The sequence below is a fragment of the Ailuropoda melanoleuca genome, chromosome 3 (assembly GCF_002007445.2).
Source record: "Ailuropoda melanoleuca isolate Jingjing chromosome 3, ASM200744v2, whole genome shotgun sequence".
NCBI classification, from domain to species: domain Eukaryota; kingdom Metazoa; phylum Chordata; class Mammalia; order Carnivora; family Ursidae; genus Ailuropoda; species Ailuropoda melanoleuca.
In genome coordinates, this window is record NC_048220.1 from 48,724,053 (window position 1) to 48,743,784 (window position 19,732).

Here is a 19,732-nt window from a genome sequence, read left to right on the forward strand (position 1 = left end):
AGACTGTCTCCATCTTGCATATATGTTCACACATAATCAAACAGTGTAGAGCAATGTTATTTTAAAACAAGCTATTCTTCTAATTATACTTAAATATTTTATGAGCCATGAATTAAAGGAATAGTTCAGAATAGAAGAAACATTGGAACAAGAATAGGAAGGCCTCCATTCCAAAACCAAGTCTTTTTTGGTGGGGGAGAACAGGGCAGAAATAATAGTAAAACTTCCTTAACCACTTATTTATTTTTTAAAAATTTATTTAGCTTTATTGAGATATAATTGGCATATGACTGTGGAAATTTAAGATGTACAACATAATGATTTGATATATGTATATATAATAAAATGATTACCACAGTAAGTTTAGTTAAGACATCTATCATATATGTAGTTACAGTTCTTTAAATTATTGCTACTTTTTGATAAGAACTTTTAAGATTTACTCTCTTAGCAACTTACAAATATACAATACAGTATTGTTAACTATAGTCACCATGCTATAATTACATTCCAGAACTTAATCAGCTTATAACTGGAAGTTTGTATCCTTTGCTGTCTTCACTCATTTCCCCTCCCCACTTTTACCCTGGCAAGCACCAGTCTGCTGCTCCCTGTTTCTATGAGATTGGGGTTCTTTTTATTTCTCAAATATATGATATTACAGTTTTTGTCTTTCTCTCTCTTACTTATTTCACTTAGCATAATGCCCTAAAATTTTATCCAAATTGTCACAAATGGCTGGATTTCCTTTTTTTTATAATGAATAATATTTCATTACATAATATACAGTTGACCTTTGAGTAACATGGAGGTTAGTGGTGCTGACCACTGTTCAGTAGCAAATCCACATATAATTTTGACTCCCCCAGAACTTAATTACCAATTGCCTACTGTTGACCAGAAGCCTTACCAATAACATAAAAAGTTGATTAACCCATATTTTATATGTTGTATGTCTTATATACTTTATTCTTACAATAAAGTAAGTTAGGGAAAAGAAAGTGTTATTAAGAAAATACATTTATTATAATTGTATCAAAAAAATTTTGCATCTGAGTGAACCCATACAGTTCATACCCAATGTATTGTTGAAAGGTCGACTGTATATCACATTTTCTTTATCCATATATCTGTTGATGGACACAAGTTTATTTCCATGTCTTGGCTATTATAAATAATGCTGCAGGAACATGAGGGCTCAGTTATCTTTTCAATATAGTGATTTTATTTCCTTCTGATAAATACACAGAAGTGGAATTGCTGGATCATATGGTAGTTCTATTTTTAAATTCTTGAGGAACCTCCATCCTGTTTTTCCATAGTGGCCGCACCAATTTACATTCCCATCAGTATGAGTTCCCATTTCTCCACATCCTTGCCAGCACTTGTTATCTCTGTTCTTTTTGATAATAGCCATTCTAACAGGTTTGAAGTGTTATGCTATCGCAGTTTTGGTTTGGTTAGTAATGCTGGGCATCTTTTCATGTAGCTGTTGGCCATTTGAATATTTTCTTCGGGAAAATGTATATTCAGGTTCTTTGGGCAATTTCCAGCAAATCATTTGGATTCTTTGCTCTTAGGATGTATGAATTTCTTATATATTTTGGATATTAACTCCTTAGCAGATGATGGTTTGGAAAATTTTCTCCCATTCTGAAGGGTGTCTTTTCATTTTGACGATGGTCTCCATTGCTGTGTGGAACCTGTTTAGTTTGATGTAGTCCCACCGTTTATTTTTGCTTTTGGTGCTTGTGCTTTTGGTGTCATACCCGTGAAATCATTGCGAAGACCAACATCAAGGAGCTTTTTCCCTGTTTTTTTCTAGGAGTTTTTTGGTTCCAGGTCTTAAGTTCAAGTCTTTCTTTAATACTTTTTGAGTTAATTTTTGAGTGGTGAAAGATAGGGGTCCAGTTTCAGTCTTTTGCATGTAAATACCCAGTTTTCCCAACACCATTTATTGAAGAGACTATTTTTCCCCATTGAGTATTCTTGACCTCCTTGTCAAGTATTAGTTGACTGTACATGCATGGGTTTGTTTCTGGGCTCTCAGTTGTGTTCCATAGGTCTATGTATCTGTTTTTATGCCAATTCAATACTGGTTTGATTGCTATAGCTTGGTAGTATAGGTTGAAATCAGGAAGTATGATACTTTTAGCTTGTTCTTCTTTCTTAGGATTGCTTTGGCTATTTGAGGTCTTTTGTGATTCCATAAAAAGTTTAGGATTCATTTTTTCTCTTTCTGTAAAAAATGCCATTAAAATCTTGATAGGGATTGTATTACCTCTGGATTGCTTTAGGTAGTATAACACTTTAGTAATATGAATTCTTCCAAACCATGAACATAGGATATCTTTCTTTTTGTTTGTGTCGTCTTCAATTTCTTTTTATCAATGTCTTAAAGTTTTCAGTGTATAGATCTTTCACCTTCTTATTTAAATTTATTACTAATTATTTTATTCTTTTTGATGTTGTTGTAAATGGAATTATTTCTTTTTGAGTGTATAGAAATACAATTGGTTTTTGTATGTTGATTTTGTATCCTGCAACTTTCTTGAATTCATTTATTAGTTTTTTGATAGTGTCTTTAGGATTTTCTATGTATAAGATCATGTCTTCTGTGAATAGAGAGTTTTATTTCTTCCACTCTGATTTGGATTTGATTTGATTTGATTATTTGATTTGACTTGATTTGATTTTTATTGCCTGATTGCTTTGGCTAGGACATCCAGTACTATGTTGAAGAAGAGTGATAAGAATGGGCATCCTTATTTTGTTCCTGATTTTAGAGGAAAGGCTTTCAACCATTCACCATTGAGTGTGATGTTACATGTGGGTTTGTCATAGATGTTCTTTATTATGTTGAGGTATGTTCCTTGTACACCAAATTTGTTGAGAGTTACTATGAATGGAAATTGAATTTTGTTAAATGTTTTTTCTGCATGTCTTGTGATCATATGATTTGTAGCTTTCATTCTTTTTTTTTTGTTAATATTTTATTGATTTATTTGGCAGAGAGAGAGGGAACACAAGCAGGGGGAGTGGGAGAGGAAAAAGCAGGCTCCCAGCGGAGCAGGGAGCCTGATGCGGGGCTTGATCCCAGGACTCTGGAATCACACCCTGAGCCGAAGGCAGACACTTAACGACTGAGCCACCCAGGCACCCCTGTAGCTTTCATTCTATTAATGTGATATATCACATTGATTGATTTGTGTATGTTGAATTGTCCTTGCATCACAGGGATTAATCCTACTTGATCATGGTGTATAAAATTTTTTAATATGCTTTTGAATTCATTGTGCTAGTAGTTGTTGAGAATGTTTACATCTATACTCATCAGAGATAATGGCCTATAGTTTTCTTCTAGTGTCCTTATGTGACTTCACTATCAGAGAATTGCTGGCCTTGTAAAATGAGTTTGGAAGTGTTCCCTTCTCTTCAATTTTTTGTGAGAGTTTGAGAAGAATGGATGTTAATTTTTCTTTAAATGTTTGGTAGAATTCATTAGGGAAACCATCTGGTCCTAAGCTTTTCTTTATTGGGATTTAACTTGATTCAGTCTCCTTACTCATTATAAGTCTCCTCAGATTTTCTTTCTTCGTGATTCAGTTTTGGTAGTTTGTATGTTTCTAGGAACTTACCCACTCTAGTTTGTCCAGTTTGTTGGTATTTAATTGTTCATAATAGTCTTTTATGATCCTTTGCATTTCTGTAGTATCAGTTGTAATAGCTCCTCTTTCATTTATAATTTTATTTATTTGGTTTCTCTCTTTTTTTCCTTAGTCTAGGTAAGGGTTTGTCAATTTTATCTTTCCAAAGAATCAACTCTTAGTTTTGTTGATCTTTTCTATTGTTTTCTTTATCTCTGTTCCATTTATTTCTGCTCTAACCTTTATTATTTCCTTCCTTTTTCTAACTTTGGCCTTACTCTGTTCTTCTTTTTCTACTTCCTTGAAGTATAAAGTTATGTTGTTTGATATATTTTCTTTATATATGTATGTGCTTATGACTATAAACTTTTCTCTTAGAACTGCTTTTGCTGGGAGGCCTGGGTGGCTTGGTTAAGTGTCTGCCTTTGGTTCAGGTTAAGATCCAGGGTTCTGGGATAAAGTCCTGCATCTGGCTCCTTGCTCAGCGAGGAGCCTGCTTCTCCCTCTGCCTGCTGCTCCCCCTGCTTCTGCTCATGCTCTCTCTCTCTCTGACAAATAAATAAATTCTTAAAAAAAAAAAAACTGCTTTTGCTGCATTCTACAACTTTGGAGATGTTGAATTTCCCTTTTCATTTGTGTTAAGATATTTTTTATTTCTCTTTTGCTTTATTCTTTGATCCATTGGTTGTTCAGGAGTGTTGTTTAATTTCCATGTACTTTTGAATTTTCCATCTTTCTTCCTATTACCGCTGTCTAGTTTCACCATTGTGATCAGAAAAGATACTTGATATAATTGCTATCTTGAATTTGTTGAGACTTATTTCATTTCATTGTCTAGCATAGGATCTGTTATAGAGAATTTTCTATATGTGCTTGAGAAGAATATGTATTTTGCCTCCATTGGATAGAATGTTTGTTAGGTCCATTTGCATTATAGTGTTGTTCAAGTTTACTTCTTCCTTATTGATTTTCTGTCTGGATGATCTATCCATTGTTAAGAGTGGGATGTTACAATCCCCAACTATTATTGTATTGCTGTTTATTTCTCCTTTTAGTTCTGTTAGTATTTACATTATATATTTAAGTGCTTCAATGTTGGATGCATAAATATTTACAGTAATTGTATAACTTCTTAATGGATTGACCTTTTTATATTAATGTAATGAACTTCTTTGTTTAGGTCATTTTTAAAGTTTATTTTGTCCAATGTAAGTATTGCTACCTTGCTTTATTTTGGTTACCATTCACTTGATATATCTTTTGCCATCTCTTAAACCTCAGTCTGTATGTGTCCTTAAAACTAACGTGAATCTCTCGTAGGCAACATATTGTTGAATCTTGTTTTTTTTATCTATTCTCCTATTGTCTTTTGATTAGAGAATGGAATCCACTTACATTTAAAGTAATTACTGATACGTAAGGACATATTGTTGCCATTTTGATAATTGTTTTTTGACTGGTTTGTAGATTGTTTCTTTCTTCCCATCTTCCTATCTTCCTTTGTGATTTGATGACTTTTTATATTGGTGTGCTTTAATTCCTTTTTCATAATCTATCAGATTTTTCCTCTGTGACAGGTTACCATGAGTCTAACATACAGTATCTTATAACATCCTATTTTAAGCTGATAAAAATGACGTGACCAAAAGTTAAGTGTATGGAAAGTATTACTGCTACAAGTCTTTTATTTGATTAAAAATGAAAAGTTTAAGCTAGGCTCTCATTCAGAATAGAAGGAGAGACAAAAAGCCTCCAGGACAAACAGAAACTAAAAGAATTTGGGATCATTAAACCAGCCCTGCAAGAAACATTAAAAGGGATCCTTTAGGGGCGCCTGGGTGGCACAGCGGTTAAGCGTCTGCCTTCGGCTCAGGGCGTGATCCCAGCGTTGTGGGATCGAGCCCCACGTCAGGCTCCTCCGCTATGAGCCTGCTTCTTCCTCTCCCACTCCCCCTGCTTGTGTTCCCTCTCTCGCTGGCTGTCTCTATCTCTGTCGAATAAATAAATAAAATCTTAAAAAAAAAAAATAAATAAATAAATAAATAAAAGGGATCCTTTAAGTGAAGAGAGAGCCCAAAAGTATCATAGACCAGAAAGGAGCAGAGACAATATACAGAAAGAGTGACTTTACAGGTAATACAATGGCACTAAATTCATGTCTTTCAGTAGTTACTCTGAATGTAAATGGGCTAAATGCCCCAATTAAAAGACACAGGGTATCAGATTTGGATTTTAAAAAAAAACAAGACCCATCCGTATGCTGTCTGCAAGAGACTCATTTTAGACCTAGAGACAGTTCCAGATTGAAAATGAGGGGATAGAAAACCATTTATCATGGTAATGGACATCAAAAGAAAGCTGGGGTGGCAATCATTATATCAGACAAATTAGATTTAAAACCAAAGACTGTAATAAGAGATGAGGAAGGACACTATATCATACTTAAAGAGTTTATCCAACAGGAAGATCTAACAATTGTAAATATTTATGCCCCTAACATGGGAGCAGCCAATTATATAAGCCAATTAATCATAAAATTAAAGAAACACAATGATAATACAATAATAGTAGGGGACTTTTAACACCCCCCTCACTGCAATGGACAGATCATCCTAGCAGAAGATCAACAAGGAAACAGGGTTTTGAATGACACACTGGACCAGATGCACTTTTGATATATTCAGAACATTCCATCCTAAAGCAACAGGATACACATTCTTCTCGAGTGCACATGGAACATTCTCCAGAATAGATCACATCCTGGGTCACAAGTCAGGTTTCAACCAGTACCAAAAGTTTGGGATCATTCCCTGAATATTTTCAGAGCACAATGCTTTGAAACTGGAACTCAGTCACAAGAAGAAATTTGGAAAGAACTCAAATACATGGAGGCTCAAGAGCTCCTATTCAAAAATGAATGGGTCAAACAGGAAATTAAATAATTCTAAAAATTCATGGAAACAAATGAAAATGAAAACACAACTGTTCAAAATCTTTGGGATGTTGGGGCGCCTGGGTAGCGCAGTCGTTAAGCATCTGCCTTCGGCTCAGGGCGTGATCCCGGCGTTCTGGGATTGAGTCCCACATCGGGCTCCTCCACTGGGAGCCTGCTTCTTCCTCTCCCACTCCCCTGCTGTGTTCCCTCTCTCGCTGACTGTCTCTCTCTCTGTCACATAAATAAATAAAATCTTTTAAAACAAAAAACAAAATCTTTGGGATGCAGCAAAGGTGGCCCTAAGAGGGAAATATATAGCAATACAAGCCTTTCTCAAGAAACAAGAAAGGTCTCAAATATACAACCTAACCTTACACCTAAAGGAGCTGGAGAAAGAACAGCAAATAAAGCCTAAACCCAGCAGGAGAAGAGAAATAATAAAGATTAGAGCAGAAATCAATGAAATAGAAACCAAAAGAATAGAACAGATCAACAAAACTAGGAGCTGGTTCTTTGAAGGAATTAATAAGATTGATAAACCCCTGGCCAGACTTATCAAAAAGAAAAGAGAAAGGACCCAAATAAATAAAATCATGAATGAAATAGGAGAGGTCACAACCAGCACTGAAGAAGTACCGTTTTAAGAACATGTAATGAGCAACTGTATGCCAACAAATTAGACAATCTGGAAGAAATGGATGCATTCCTAGAGACTTACAAACTACCAAAACTGAAACAGGAAGAAATAGAAAACCTGAACAAACCCATAACCAGCAAGGAAATTAAAGTGGTAATCAAAAATCTCCCAACAAACAAGAGCCCAGGGCCAGATGGCTTCCCAGGGGAATTCTACCAAACTTTTAAAGAAGAATTAATACACATTCTTTTGCAGCTGTTTCAGAAAATAAAAATGGAAGGAAAAATTCCCAACTCTTTCTATGAGGCCAGCATTACCTTGATCCCAAAACCAGACAAAGACGCCACCAAAAAGGAGAATTACAGACCAATATCCCTGATGAACATGGATGCAAAAATTCTCACCAAGGTACTAGCCAATAGGATCCAACAAGTGCATTAAAAGGATTATTCACCACAGCCAAGTGGGATTTATTCCTGGGCTACAAGGGTGGTTCAACATCCGCAAATCAATCAGTGTGATACACTACATTAATAAAAGAAAGAACAAGAACCATATGATCCTCTCGATAGATGCAGAAAAAGCATTTGACAAAGTACAGCATCCTTTCTTGACTAAAACTCTTCACAGTGTAGGGATAGAGTGAACATACTTCAATATCATAAAAGCCAGCTACGAAAAGCCCACAGCAAATATCATTCTCAATGGGGAAAAACTGAAAGCTTTTCCCCAAAGGTCAGGAACTCGGCAGGGATGTCCACTCTCACCACTGTTTTTCAATATATAGTATTAGAAGTCCTAGCCTCAGCAATCAGACAGCAACAATAACAACAGAAATAAAAGGTACCTGAATCAGCAAAGAAGTAGTCAAACTCTCACTCTTTGCAGATGACATGGTACTTTATGTGGAAAACCCAGAAGACTCCACCCCAGAATTGCTAGAGCTCATATAGGAATTCAGCAAAATGGCAAGAATACAAAATCAATGCACAGAAATCAGTTGCATTTCTATACACTAACAATGAGACAGAAGAGAAATCAGGGGCGCCTGGGTGGCGCAGTTGTTAAGCATCTGCCTTCGGCTCAGGGCGTGATCCCAGTGTTATGGGATCGAGCCCCGCATCAGGCTCTTCCGCTGGGAGCCTGCTTCTTCCTCTCCCACTCCCCCTGCTTGTGTTCCCTCTCGCTGGCTGTCTCTGTCAAATAAATAAATAAAATCTTTAAAAAAAAAAAAAAAGAAAGAAATCAAGGAGTTGATCCCATTTACAACTGCAACAAAAACCATAACATACCTAGGGATAAACCTAACCAAAGAGGCAAAGGATCTGTACTCAGAAAACTATAGGACACTCATGAAAGAAATTGAGGAAGACACAAAGAAATGGAAAAACATTTTATGCTCATGAATTGGAAGAACAAATGTTGTGAAAATGCTTATGCTACCTAGAGCTATCTATACATTTAATGCAATCCCTATCAAAATACCATCAAACTTTTTTCACAGAGCTGGAACAAATAATCCTAAAATTTGTATGGAACCAGAAAAGACCCCAAATAGCCAGAGGAATGTTGAAAAAGAAAACCAAAGCTGGTGGCATCACAATTCCAGACTTCAAGCTGAATTACAAAGCTCTAATCATCAAGAAAGTATGGTACTGGCACAAAAACAGACATAGAGATCATGGAACAGTATTGAGGACCCAGAAATGGACCCTCAATTCTATGGTCGCTGATCTTTGACACAGCAGGAAAGAATATCCAATGGAAAAAAGACAGTCTCTTCAACAAATGGTGTTGTGAAAATTTGACAGCCATGTTTTCTTACACCATACACAAAAAAAGACTCGAATGAAAGACCGAAATGTGAGGCAGGAATCCATCAAAATCCTGAAGGAGGACACAGGCAGCAACCTCTTTGACCTCGGCTGCAGCAGCTTCCTGCTATACATGTCTCCAAAGGCAAGGGAAACAGGTGAAAATGAACTATTGGGACTTTATTCAAGATAAAAAGCTTTTGCACAGCAAAGGAAACAGTCAACAAAACCAAAAGACAACTGACAGAATGGGAGAAGATAGTTGCAAATGTCTTATCAGATAAAGGGCTAGTATCCAAAAAGAACTTTCAAACTCAACACCCAAAGAACAAATAATCCAATCAAGAAATGGGCAGAGGGGGGCGCCTGGGTGGCACAGCGGTTAAGCGTCTGCCTTCGGCTCAGGGCGTGATCCCGGCGTTATGGGTTCGAGCCCCACATCAGGTTCCTCTGCTGTGAGCCTGCTTCTTCCTCTCCCACTCCCCCTGCTTGTGTTCCCTCTCTCGCTAGCTGTCTCTCTCTCTGTCAAATAAAGAAATAAAATCTTTAAAAAAAAAAAAAAAAAAAAATGGGCAGAGGACATGAACAGACATTTCTCCAAAGAAGACCTACAAATGGCCAACAGATACATGAAAAAATGCTCAACATCACTCAGCATCAGGGAAGTAAAATAAAAACTGCAATGAGATACCACCTCTGGTTAGAATGGCTAAAATGAACAAGTTAATAAAGGACAGATGTTGGCAAGGATGCAGAGAAAGGGGAACCCTCTTACACTGTTGGTGGGAATGCAAGCTGGTGCAGCCACTCTGGAAAACAGTATGGAGGTTCCTCAGAAGGCTGAAAGTAGAGCTACCCTATGACCTAGCAATTGCACTACTGGGTATTTACCCCAGAGATACAAATGTAGTGATCTGAAGGGGTGCCTGCACCCCAATGTTTATAGCAGCAATGTTCACAATAGCCAAACTATGGAAAGACCCCAGATGTCCATCGACAGATGAATGGATAAAAAAGATGTAGTGTGTATTTTTGTGTATACACACACACACACACACACACACACACACAATGGAATACTACTCAGCCATCAAAAAAGAAAGCTTGGCATTTGCAATGATGTGGATGGAACTAGAGGGTATTATACTAAGCAAAATAAGTCAGTCAGAGAAAGACAATTATCATATGAATTCATTCATATGTGGAATTTAAGAAACAGAGGATCATAAGAGAAGAAAGGAAAAAATAAAGACGAAATCAGAGAGGGAGACAAACCATAAGAGACTCATAATCATAGGAAACAAACTGAAGGTTGCTGGAGGAAAGGGGGTAAGGAGATGGGGTAACTGGGTGATGGACATTAAGGAGGGCATGTGATGTAATGAGCACCAGGTATTATATAAGACTGATGAATCACTGACCTCTACCTCTGAAACTAATAATAAAAATAAATAATTTATCATTTTGAAAGAAGGGGGAAAAAAAGCTTCAGAAAGACATCAGACCAAATTATGCAAATTAACTGTATAGTTGTTTAAGATCAATATTAATAAACAACCCCCCACAGGCATATTTTGCATAGTCTTACTATTCCGATTAATTGCCCAGTATTTTCAAGTAAAAAATTAGCTCAAATTTGATGTATAGAGATGACTTAGCACGGAGAACCATAGTTTCCTTATCTATATAGACATAAAATATAAGAACACCTTTGTGTGTAATGAACACATATTCAGTTAAGATATACAAGCTAACGTGATTTTAAACCAATGTGAATTTTTGTGCTTGGGCTGTGAAGTAACGATAATAGGTATGTATTAAAGAAACTTTGATATAGTGCCTTTATAATAACTTAGTCCATAAATTAAAAAAGTAAAAATGAAAAATAGAAATGAATAAACTCTCTGGAGTGCCTGATTGGCTCATTTTGAAGAGTGTGTAACTCGATCTCACAATTATGAGTTCAAGCCCCATATTGGGCGTAGAGACAACTTAAATAAAACTTAAAAAAAAGAAGAGTTTAAACTCTGAAATGCAAGGTGCATTTATCACACCTGAACTGAAGAAAGTAGACACTAATCAATAGAGCTATTGGATTTTTGGTTATGCATGGAATAAAGAGAAAAAGAGAAGTCTACTCAAAAAGTCTACCCAAGAGTTCTGTTAATGGTTAGTCACATGTTCATGAAAGTGGCAGAATGAGAATAATACAACAGCATGGTTCAGCGGACAGGCTCTGGAGTCAGGTTCCTCTGAACTTAGGTCCTGCCTTTGTTCATTATGACCTCTGTGACCTTGGACACATGACTTTACTTGAGTTAGGCTTGTTTCTTTTCTGTAAAATGTGAATAATAATAGTCCCTACTCATGAAATTCAGTGAGATCATGCATTTAAAGCACTTAGTATAATAACTGGACATAGAAGTGCTCCATAAATGATAACAGGGTTGTTGTTATTACTAGGCACAGTCGAGACTTTGAAATCACACAGATTTGGTTTTGAATGCCCAATCTGCCACACACTGACCAGGCAAGTACTTAACCTCTCTCAACCTCAGTTAATATAAAATGGAGTTGATATCTACCTCGTACTGCTGTTGTGAATATTAAATGAGCTGAAGTATGTAGGAATTACCTGGTTGTAGATTGGATTGGGTTTTGAGATCAAGTTTTCCTTCTTATCACCTGGCCACTTTGATAGTAGACTCCCATTTTTTTTTTTCATGTTTTAGAGTATTTGAGTTACATGTCTAGTCATCTTTAAAGGTCTTCCTAAAAGGGCACTCTAAGAATATGTTTATTTAAATTTCCCTTAGTACCTGTTTTCCATTTTCTTTTTTGTTGTTGTTAATCTTTTTTGCTTTTAGATGACAATAAATTGTAATGCTTGAGGATTATAATTTTAACTTGTTAGCATAATTCTTCCAGGTGGTGAACTAGATCATTCACTCCAATCAATCAGGGATGATTTAAAACCTATTATATGCCTCACTTCTTGTAACTTCAGAGGGTCCATATGCTGTGGTCCCTCCCCTTTAATCTGTTGGAGCACCTTTCAAGTAGCTTGGGTGTACAGTTGGGTTTTGCTTTTTCTGCTTTTCCTTCTTGAGACTTGATCTCTGATTAGTTTATAGAATCTCTTGAAGGGACTTTCTAGTTTCACTGATAGCTGTAATTTAACAAGCCTGTTGACATTTTGATTCTTTGACATTAAAACAATTTTTTTAAGTTGTTAATGATCTGCTACCTTAAGACTTTGCCTTTTTTTTCTTTCATACCTGAACTTTGATTCGATTTCTCATAGAAGTTTTATTAAGTATCTTTAGGAGACATCAACTTTGGAAGTCTACAAATCTGATTCACATTCAGCAAATGACTTAAATCATATTTTGTTTTATCTGTTTGTCAAGTGAAGATAGTACTTGCCACCTAGTTAAAAGTTTATTTTGAAGATTAGATTTAGAGTATCTTGAACTCGTGTACTCAACTATCGAAATGTTTCATTCTTTTTTTTTTTTTTTTTAAAGATTTTATTTATTTATTTGACAGAGACAGCCAGCGAGAGAGGGAACACAAGCAGGGGGAGTGGGAGAGGAAGAAGCAGGCTCCCAGCAGAGGAGCCTGATGCGGGGCTCGATCCCAGAACGCCGGGATCACGCCCTGAGCCGAAGGCAGACGCTTAACCGCTGTGCCACCCAGGCGCCCCGAAATGTTTCATTCTTACTATATGTTCCCTATATACATACTGCTTTATTTATTGCTTTATTTATTTTACAATAATGAAATATGATTTTTACTTTTCTCTTTTACCTCATAACAAAGGTATCAAATATATGTTATTCCTTTAGAATACAAATGGTTTTATTTATGAGTAGTTTCCCAGTTTACAGAAATTGATGTTTCTGTTAGAAAGGCTTAGTGACTGGACTGGAGCCAGATTAGTTGGGTTTGAATCAGGGCTTCGTTTATTATGTAAGTAACCTTGGGCAAGTAATTTAACTTCTTGGTGCCTCAATTTACTTATCTGTAAAATATAGGTAATTTTAATACATCATACAGTTCCACGGACTAAATTAGCATATAAGTGCTTAGGACACCGCCTGGTTCTCAAAAACATTAGCCATTAGATTTTTTTAAGCTATTGGTATTATTGACAAAATAATAGGTGTGTTTATCCCTTTAATATTTAAGTACCAGATTTTTTGGCTCTCTGTAAAAGATGAAAGCCTTTCCCCTAACAAACTGGAATTCCATTCTATTCTATTTTAAGTTTATTTAATCCCTGCACCCAGCATGTGGAGAACTCTGAGATTGGAACTCCATTTTATCTATCTATCTATTAATTTATAGAGCACAAGATAGCTCAAGTGGGGAGGGGAAAAGGCAGAGGGAGAGGGAGAGAGAGAATCTTAAGTAGGCTCCACGCTCAGTGCTGAGCCCAACATGGGGCTTGATCTCATGACCCTGAGATCATGACCTGACCCGAAATCAAGAGTCAGCCGCTTGACCCACTGAGCCACCCAGGCTCCTGGAACTCCATTTCAAATTCAGATTGGACAGTTAGGTCTTCTGTGGCTCCTGCGTTGTGAAAGTTAACATAATACTGAACAGCAGAAAATTAACCTCTCCTTTCTCATTTCTACTTCCTGGGAAGGATAGTTCTTTTCCGTATTTTTATTTGATTTTGTCTTCTATTAGTTTATAACCCCCTACACAAGCTTTCTATTAGCCTTAGGATGCATTCCAACTCTTAACAGGGCTGTGAGGTCCTCCTAGCCCCTGCCCTCCTGTTACTTTCACTTTTTGGTAATTCCTGTTAGATTCTCAGGTCACTTCTTCAGGGAGGTTCTTTGGTGACCTCCTAAAGGGGTAAGTTTAATGTCCCCCCAGCCCTTGTTTTCTACCATAGTCGTTCTCCTACCATAGTGCTGCTATCTGGGGTGGGGGTGGGGGATCCTAGAATTGGTGAAGCGCTATTGGTATTTAGTCGGTGGGGCTGAGGGATTCTAGATGTTCACCATTAAGAATTATCTTAAGCCCTGAATGACTTTTGACTGTCCCCCACTAGATGGTCACATAGATGGAAAAATGTCAGCCTAGAGCCTAACATAATTTTACATATACACATGGAATTTTTTGCAGGATTTTAATTAAATGTTGAGTTTTCCAGGAATAAAACTATTGTACTATTGAAGGAAGAGTATGCCTTGTTTTCTTTGGAGTTGTTCACCGTTTTGGGAAATTATGTCAATGACAGCAACATTTATCACATTCTTATCTGACTCCTCAGTAAATATTTTTTTGAATGTAATTGAAATTAGAAGGGGAAAAAAATGCTGAACCAAAGGGGGGTAAAGCACGTTTCTCTTTCCTGGCAGAATATATTTGTGTTCCTCTTTCTTCCTGTTGCACCTTATTCATATTCTTCATTCATAGACCACACATCTGTCTCTCTCATTAAGTGAGAGCTTAGTGCGGGCAAGAACAATATTTTACTTACCTTTAAATCTTTGTTACTCACGGAGCACATGGTAGTTGCTCTCAGTTGAATTAATTGCAACAGCAATAGTATTTTTTCAACAAATATTTGTTGAATCAGACTCTGCTAGGCAAAGAGGGCAAAAGACACTGTCCTTCTTCTCAAGGAACACATGATCTATTGCTAAGACAGACCTGGAAATAATTATGATATAATATGATAGTTTCCGAAATGGCAATAGCTATAAACTTTAGATCTGTAATGAAAAAAACATGTAAGTCTTACGGGGGAGGTCCTGGAATAATATCATGGAAGAAAAATAGTATCCAGTATCAATCATACTGCCAAGGAAGACTCTCAATAAATATTTAGAAATTGAATAGGTGAGCAAAGCTCTAAAGAGTGTAAAGGAGTTTGCCAAATTGTCAAATGTAAAAAGAACGTTCCAGTCAGGAAATCCTATTCAGAGGCTCAGAGCTATGAGAAGCTCAGTTGGTACTGGTGGAGCATAAAGTTTGAGGTTAAGTCGTAAGAGAGAAAGCTGTTCCTACAGGTGAAGGACCAGATCATGAATGGCCTCTTCTGTGAAAAAGAAGTTAGATTTTATCTTGCAGGCAGTAGAAAAGCAATGATGTGACAATTAAAACTACTATATTTCGGGGGCACCTGGGTGGCTCACTCAGTTAATCCTCTGCCTTCTGCTCAGGTCAAGATCTTGGGCTCCCTGCTGAGCAGGGAATCTGCTGCTCCCTCGCCCTCTGCTCCTCCCCCTGCTCGTTCTCTCTCTCTCTCTCTCACTCTCAAATCAGTAAATTTAAAAAAACAAGCAAACCTGTATTTCAAATCATAGTATGCCAGGGAGGTACATATAATCCTACTACAGAGTTGATATAATCTCATTTTATAGTTGAGAAACTGAAGCTCAGTGAGATAATTAACTTGCCCAGGTTTTCACAGCTACTAAGTGGAAGAACTAGGATTTAAACTTAGGTTGGTTGAGTCCAGACCTCCCATCTGCTTTTTAAACTATATTTTACAGCCCCTCCATCAGGGAAGAAACTAGATTTATTTTTACTTTTCCTAACCAGTGTCTACCTCACATGATTTTCAACTCTGGCAAATTCAAAATTATTATGTACTTTTAAGTTCTTAACATAAGTTTGGGAGTCTTTCGTTTGCTGAAGGCCCCAAATGGTATCTTAAAGTAACTTAGCAGGCTACTTTCTAGTCTGGTGTCATCTTCTATCTAGCTAGTTCAAATAACTGTCTTGGCTAATGAAGTGCCTTTGGTTGGTTGGTGGAGGGGGGGAGAAGGTGTTTACCATGGAATGCCATGGCCCAGTCAGCATGATTTGCACACTCTAAAAGACAGAAATTTGAAGAACTACTTCCCTTTTTTGAAACGTTTAGATCTTAGTCTTCAACATGTATAAAGCATAGTAATTAAGAACATCCAGTGTTAATCTTGGTATTCTATTTATTATGGATGTAGTTTACTATTTAAATAATGAGTTCTGCCTCGGAATTCTGGTGTCCTTGTTTAGCTTGAAGTACTTCAGGTGTTATCTAGATTTGTGATCCCTCTGGCTACCCTAGCAGAAGATTCTTCCTAATTTTAATGTCTATTAAAGTGTGGTGGGGCGCCTGGGTGGCACAGCTGTTAAGCGTCTGCCTTCAGCTCAGGGCATGATCCCAGCGTTATGGGATGGAGCCCCACATCAGGCTCTTCCGCTATGAGCCTGCTTCTTCCTCTCCCACTCCCCCTGCTTGTGTTCCCTCTCTGGCTGGCTGTCTCTATCTCTGTCGAATAAATAAATAAAACCTTTAAAAAAAAAAAGTGTGGTAAGTTCTGGAGATAGGGGTTGGGATTGTACAACAATGAGAATGTACTTAATGCCATTAAACTGTACACTTTAAATGGTTAAAATGCTAAATTTTATATTATGTATGTTTTACCACAACAAGAAAAATGTGGTATAGAAGTTCAGAATGACCTGAGATCTCTTATCAAGCAGTTACCAAATATTTTTGAGACTCTTTTGTTCCCAATAACTTGAGTTAGCTGTAAGGGAAAGGTTTATCTTCGTTCTACCTATCCCGTCATCCTAGGCTGATCAAATTAAATGTTCTTAATACTAAACTGTTAAAAAAAAAAAGAATTCTACCTTCTTGGGTGCAGGGATAAAGACAGAAGCATGATAATGGTATTATTATGGGGCACTTATCCTCAGGATGGATGCGATGAAGATGCTTTTTGGACTGGCTGCTATTGGCCCCAACTTCACTTTATTCAAAAGGGCAAGCTAATAACGCCTTATGCTATCCAAATATCACCTCCACTGGTGTGAGTGCATGGTAGCAGCTCCCAACTCATAACTAAAGTTCAGATTTTTAGGTTCCCTCTACTTAACCTTCCCCTGCCCCCCATCCCAGTATCAGGAGCAATTAAATTTTCACCCATTAGATTCACAAAAATTAAAAGAATGTGCTGGTGAAGATAGGGGAAACATTGGTATTGTTGGCAAGTGTGAATTGCATAACTGCTTTTAGAAAGTAATGTAATAACTTAGAAATTTTTAAGTGCACATACTTTTGGTCTAATAATCCCACTGGGTTGCCACTACTGTATGGACATTAGTACAAGAATTTTTGTGTGTGTGTTGTTTATTGTGGTTAAAAAAGAAAAAAAGGGGGGCGCCTGGGTGGCTCAGTCAGTTAAGCGTCCATTTTCGGCTCAGGTCATGATGGGGGTCTTGGGATCGAGCCCGCATCAAGCTCCCTTCTCAGCGGGAACCCTGCTTCTCCCTCTCCCACTCCCCCTGCTGGTGTTCCCTCTCACTGTGTCTCTCTCTGTCCAATAAATACATAAAATCTTTAAAAAAGAAAAAAGAAAAAAAAGTAGAAGCATCCTGGAAGCCAGTCAAGAAGTGGTTGAACAAATTATGTTCTATCCATTCTAAAGACCTATATGCAGCCATTAAAAAATGAGTAAAATCTACATGTTGGCCAGGAATGATGGTATATTATGTGTTTAAAAGTTGTACCATTAGTAATTTGTAGTAAGATCTTAAACAAAAACAAAACAAAACCAGAACTGTATGTATGTTTGAGAACAGAGAAAGGTGTAGCAGGATTCATATCAATCTTAAAATGGATTCTGTCGTGGACATAAGCTTGGAGATAGGATTGAATTAACTTTATGTGTACAACCATGTTGTTTGATTTGTTATAATTTTTGTATTTTTTAACAAGTTTCTGTAGTAAGAAGAAGGAAGGAGAAATCTATAGTGATAGAAGTTAATAATAGGGATTACTTTGGATGACTGAGAAATGGGTATAGTGGAAAACTTGGTACTAGTAATGATCTATATTTTGATGTGGGCATTGGTTACACAGCCATCTTCAGTTTGTAATAACCCATTTAATTTGTATGCCTGTGATTTGTATAGGTTATGTATATATCAAAGTGTATTAAAATTATGTCATAGCAATACAAAGGAATATGATCATGTTTTTAAAAAAATACTTTCAATAAATAATGATATATGAAAGTTGGCAAAAAAGCCAGAACAATCCCATTATTATAAAATATAATGTACATATAAGCACACAGAATGAAGACTGGAATAAAAACACTACAATGTTAAGATATCATGTCTAGGTGATTATTGTTTTTGTCTTTGGGTTTTCACTTTGGGTGGTTTAGAAGTCTGTAGGAGGTGGTGAGCAAAGCTGTATTACAGGATATTAACCAGAAAAGGGTGAAGAAGAGAGAGGAAAGGTTTTTTGGGGTTTTTTTTAAAGGAAAGAAAAACAATGCTAACTAGAGACATGCGGTAAGGTCAGGTAATTTTAACCCCTGCTAGGAAGGGACTCCTACTAGGAAGGGACTAATTTCATCTGTCAAACCATCGTGTAGTAATAAAGCCATATGAAATATTCTTTTATCATACTGTTTGGTTTTTACAAATAATTCATGCTTGATTCCTAAGTTTTGTTTTTGTTTAAGCATTAGTTTTAATGAAACTGTGTCATTGATATAATAGTTTTAACTGATTGTAGCAGATGCAACTCTTAGTAGCTTAAGAAACCTGTACTCCGCCCAGTCTTCGCTAATTAACTGTGGTAATTTGCTCAGATCTTTTTGAGCCATAGTTGGCACATGGGGGCAATAATACCTCCCCAGGTTGGCTTGAGAATGAAATGAGAAAATGTATGTGAGAACACTTTTATGGAATTAAACACGATCCACTTATAAAATTACGTTATTTTTCTTGTTTTTCCTTCACCCCAAAGTCTTTAGTTGTTAAATGTAGTTATTTCAGATGGAATTTATTTCACTTGAGTTCAGAAGTTTAAGTGTATAAAAGAATGAAGTTTTTTCAATCACATTCTGCAAATGTAAATGCAACATTTAGTGTTTATCGAGGTGTGGGTTGTGATTACATTTTTAGTATTTTAGACCAAATATTAGTGCTATGTATATCAAATTGAAATGTAAACTTTTTAATTTTTTCTATGTATTGTTGAGTTGTCGGGAATTATCAGGCTTTTTTCCCTATTCCAGTCGTTCTTCATTATTCACCATGTTAACTTAAAATGACTAATACCCAAAATCAGATCTCTTCAGGGGTTTCGCAGGGGTTTCGACAAGAACTCGACTTCTGAGGAGTCGTTAGTTAAATCAGTAATAATCTGGACAGAACTCTAGTTGGGTTGTGTTGGAGAAAACTGCGTGGCACTAGGACCCAGGGGGCTCCCGTGAGCGGATCTAGGGGCCAGATTGCAAATTCGCGGTGACTCAGTCTGGTCGGCTCCTTGCGCTCGGCGGCCGCGGCGGCAGCAGCAGCAGACGTTGGCGGCCGAGCTGCTAGGAACAGTTCCCCCGGCTTTCGCCGTCCGAGACTTCTTTCGGGGCACCCCCAAGCAGGTCCGAGGCGTCTGGGGAGCATAGGGGTCGTTCTGGCGGGGAAAGGGGGGTTGCTCGGCGCGGGAAGCCCTCGGGCCTGTGCACGGGGAGTAACATTTGCTCCGTCTCTTCCTGTGTCTGGCTTTATTTGCAGCAAACCAAGATGGAGTATGAGTGGAAACCTGACGAGCAAGGGCTTCAGCAAATCCTGCAGCTGCTGAAGGAGTCCCAGTCCCCAGACACCACCATCCAGAGAACCGTGCAACAAGTATCCTTTCCGAGGCCTTGCCGCCGCCCGCGCAGCTCGCCCC

General features: G+C 37.3%; 1 protein-coding gene across 3 annotated transcripts in view; it reads left to right on the forward strand.

The window, feature by feature from the left end:
• TNPO1 (transportin 1) overlaps positions 1–19,732 on the forward strand; it is a 92,099-nt gene that overhangs the window by 17,410 nt on the left and 54,957 nt on the right. For 2 of the 3 annotated variants that reach the window (XM_011227605.3, XM_034656342.1), the window contains exon 2: positions 19,576–19,689. In XM_011227605.3, the coding sequence (XP_011225907.1) occupies positions 19,576–19,689 (114 nt within the window). Of the gene's footprint in view, positions 1–19,285; positions 19,443–19,575; positions 19,690–19,732 lie in introns of those variants that run through there. The other variant, XM_011227606.3, reaches the window with a different exon arrangement.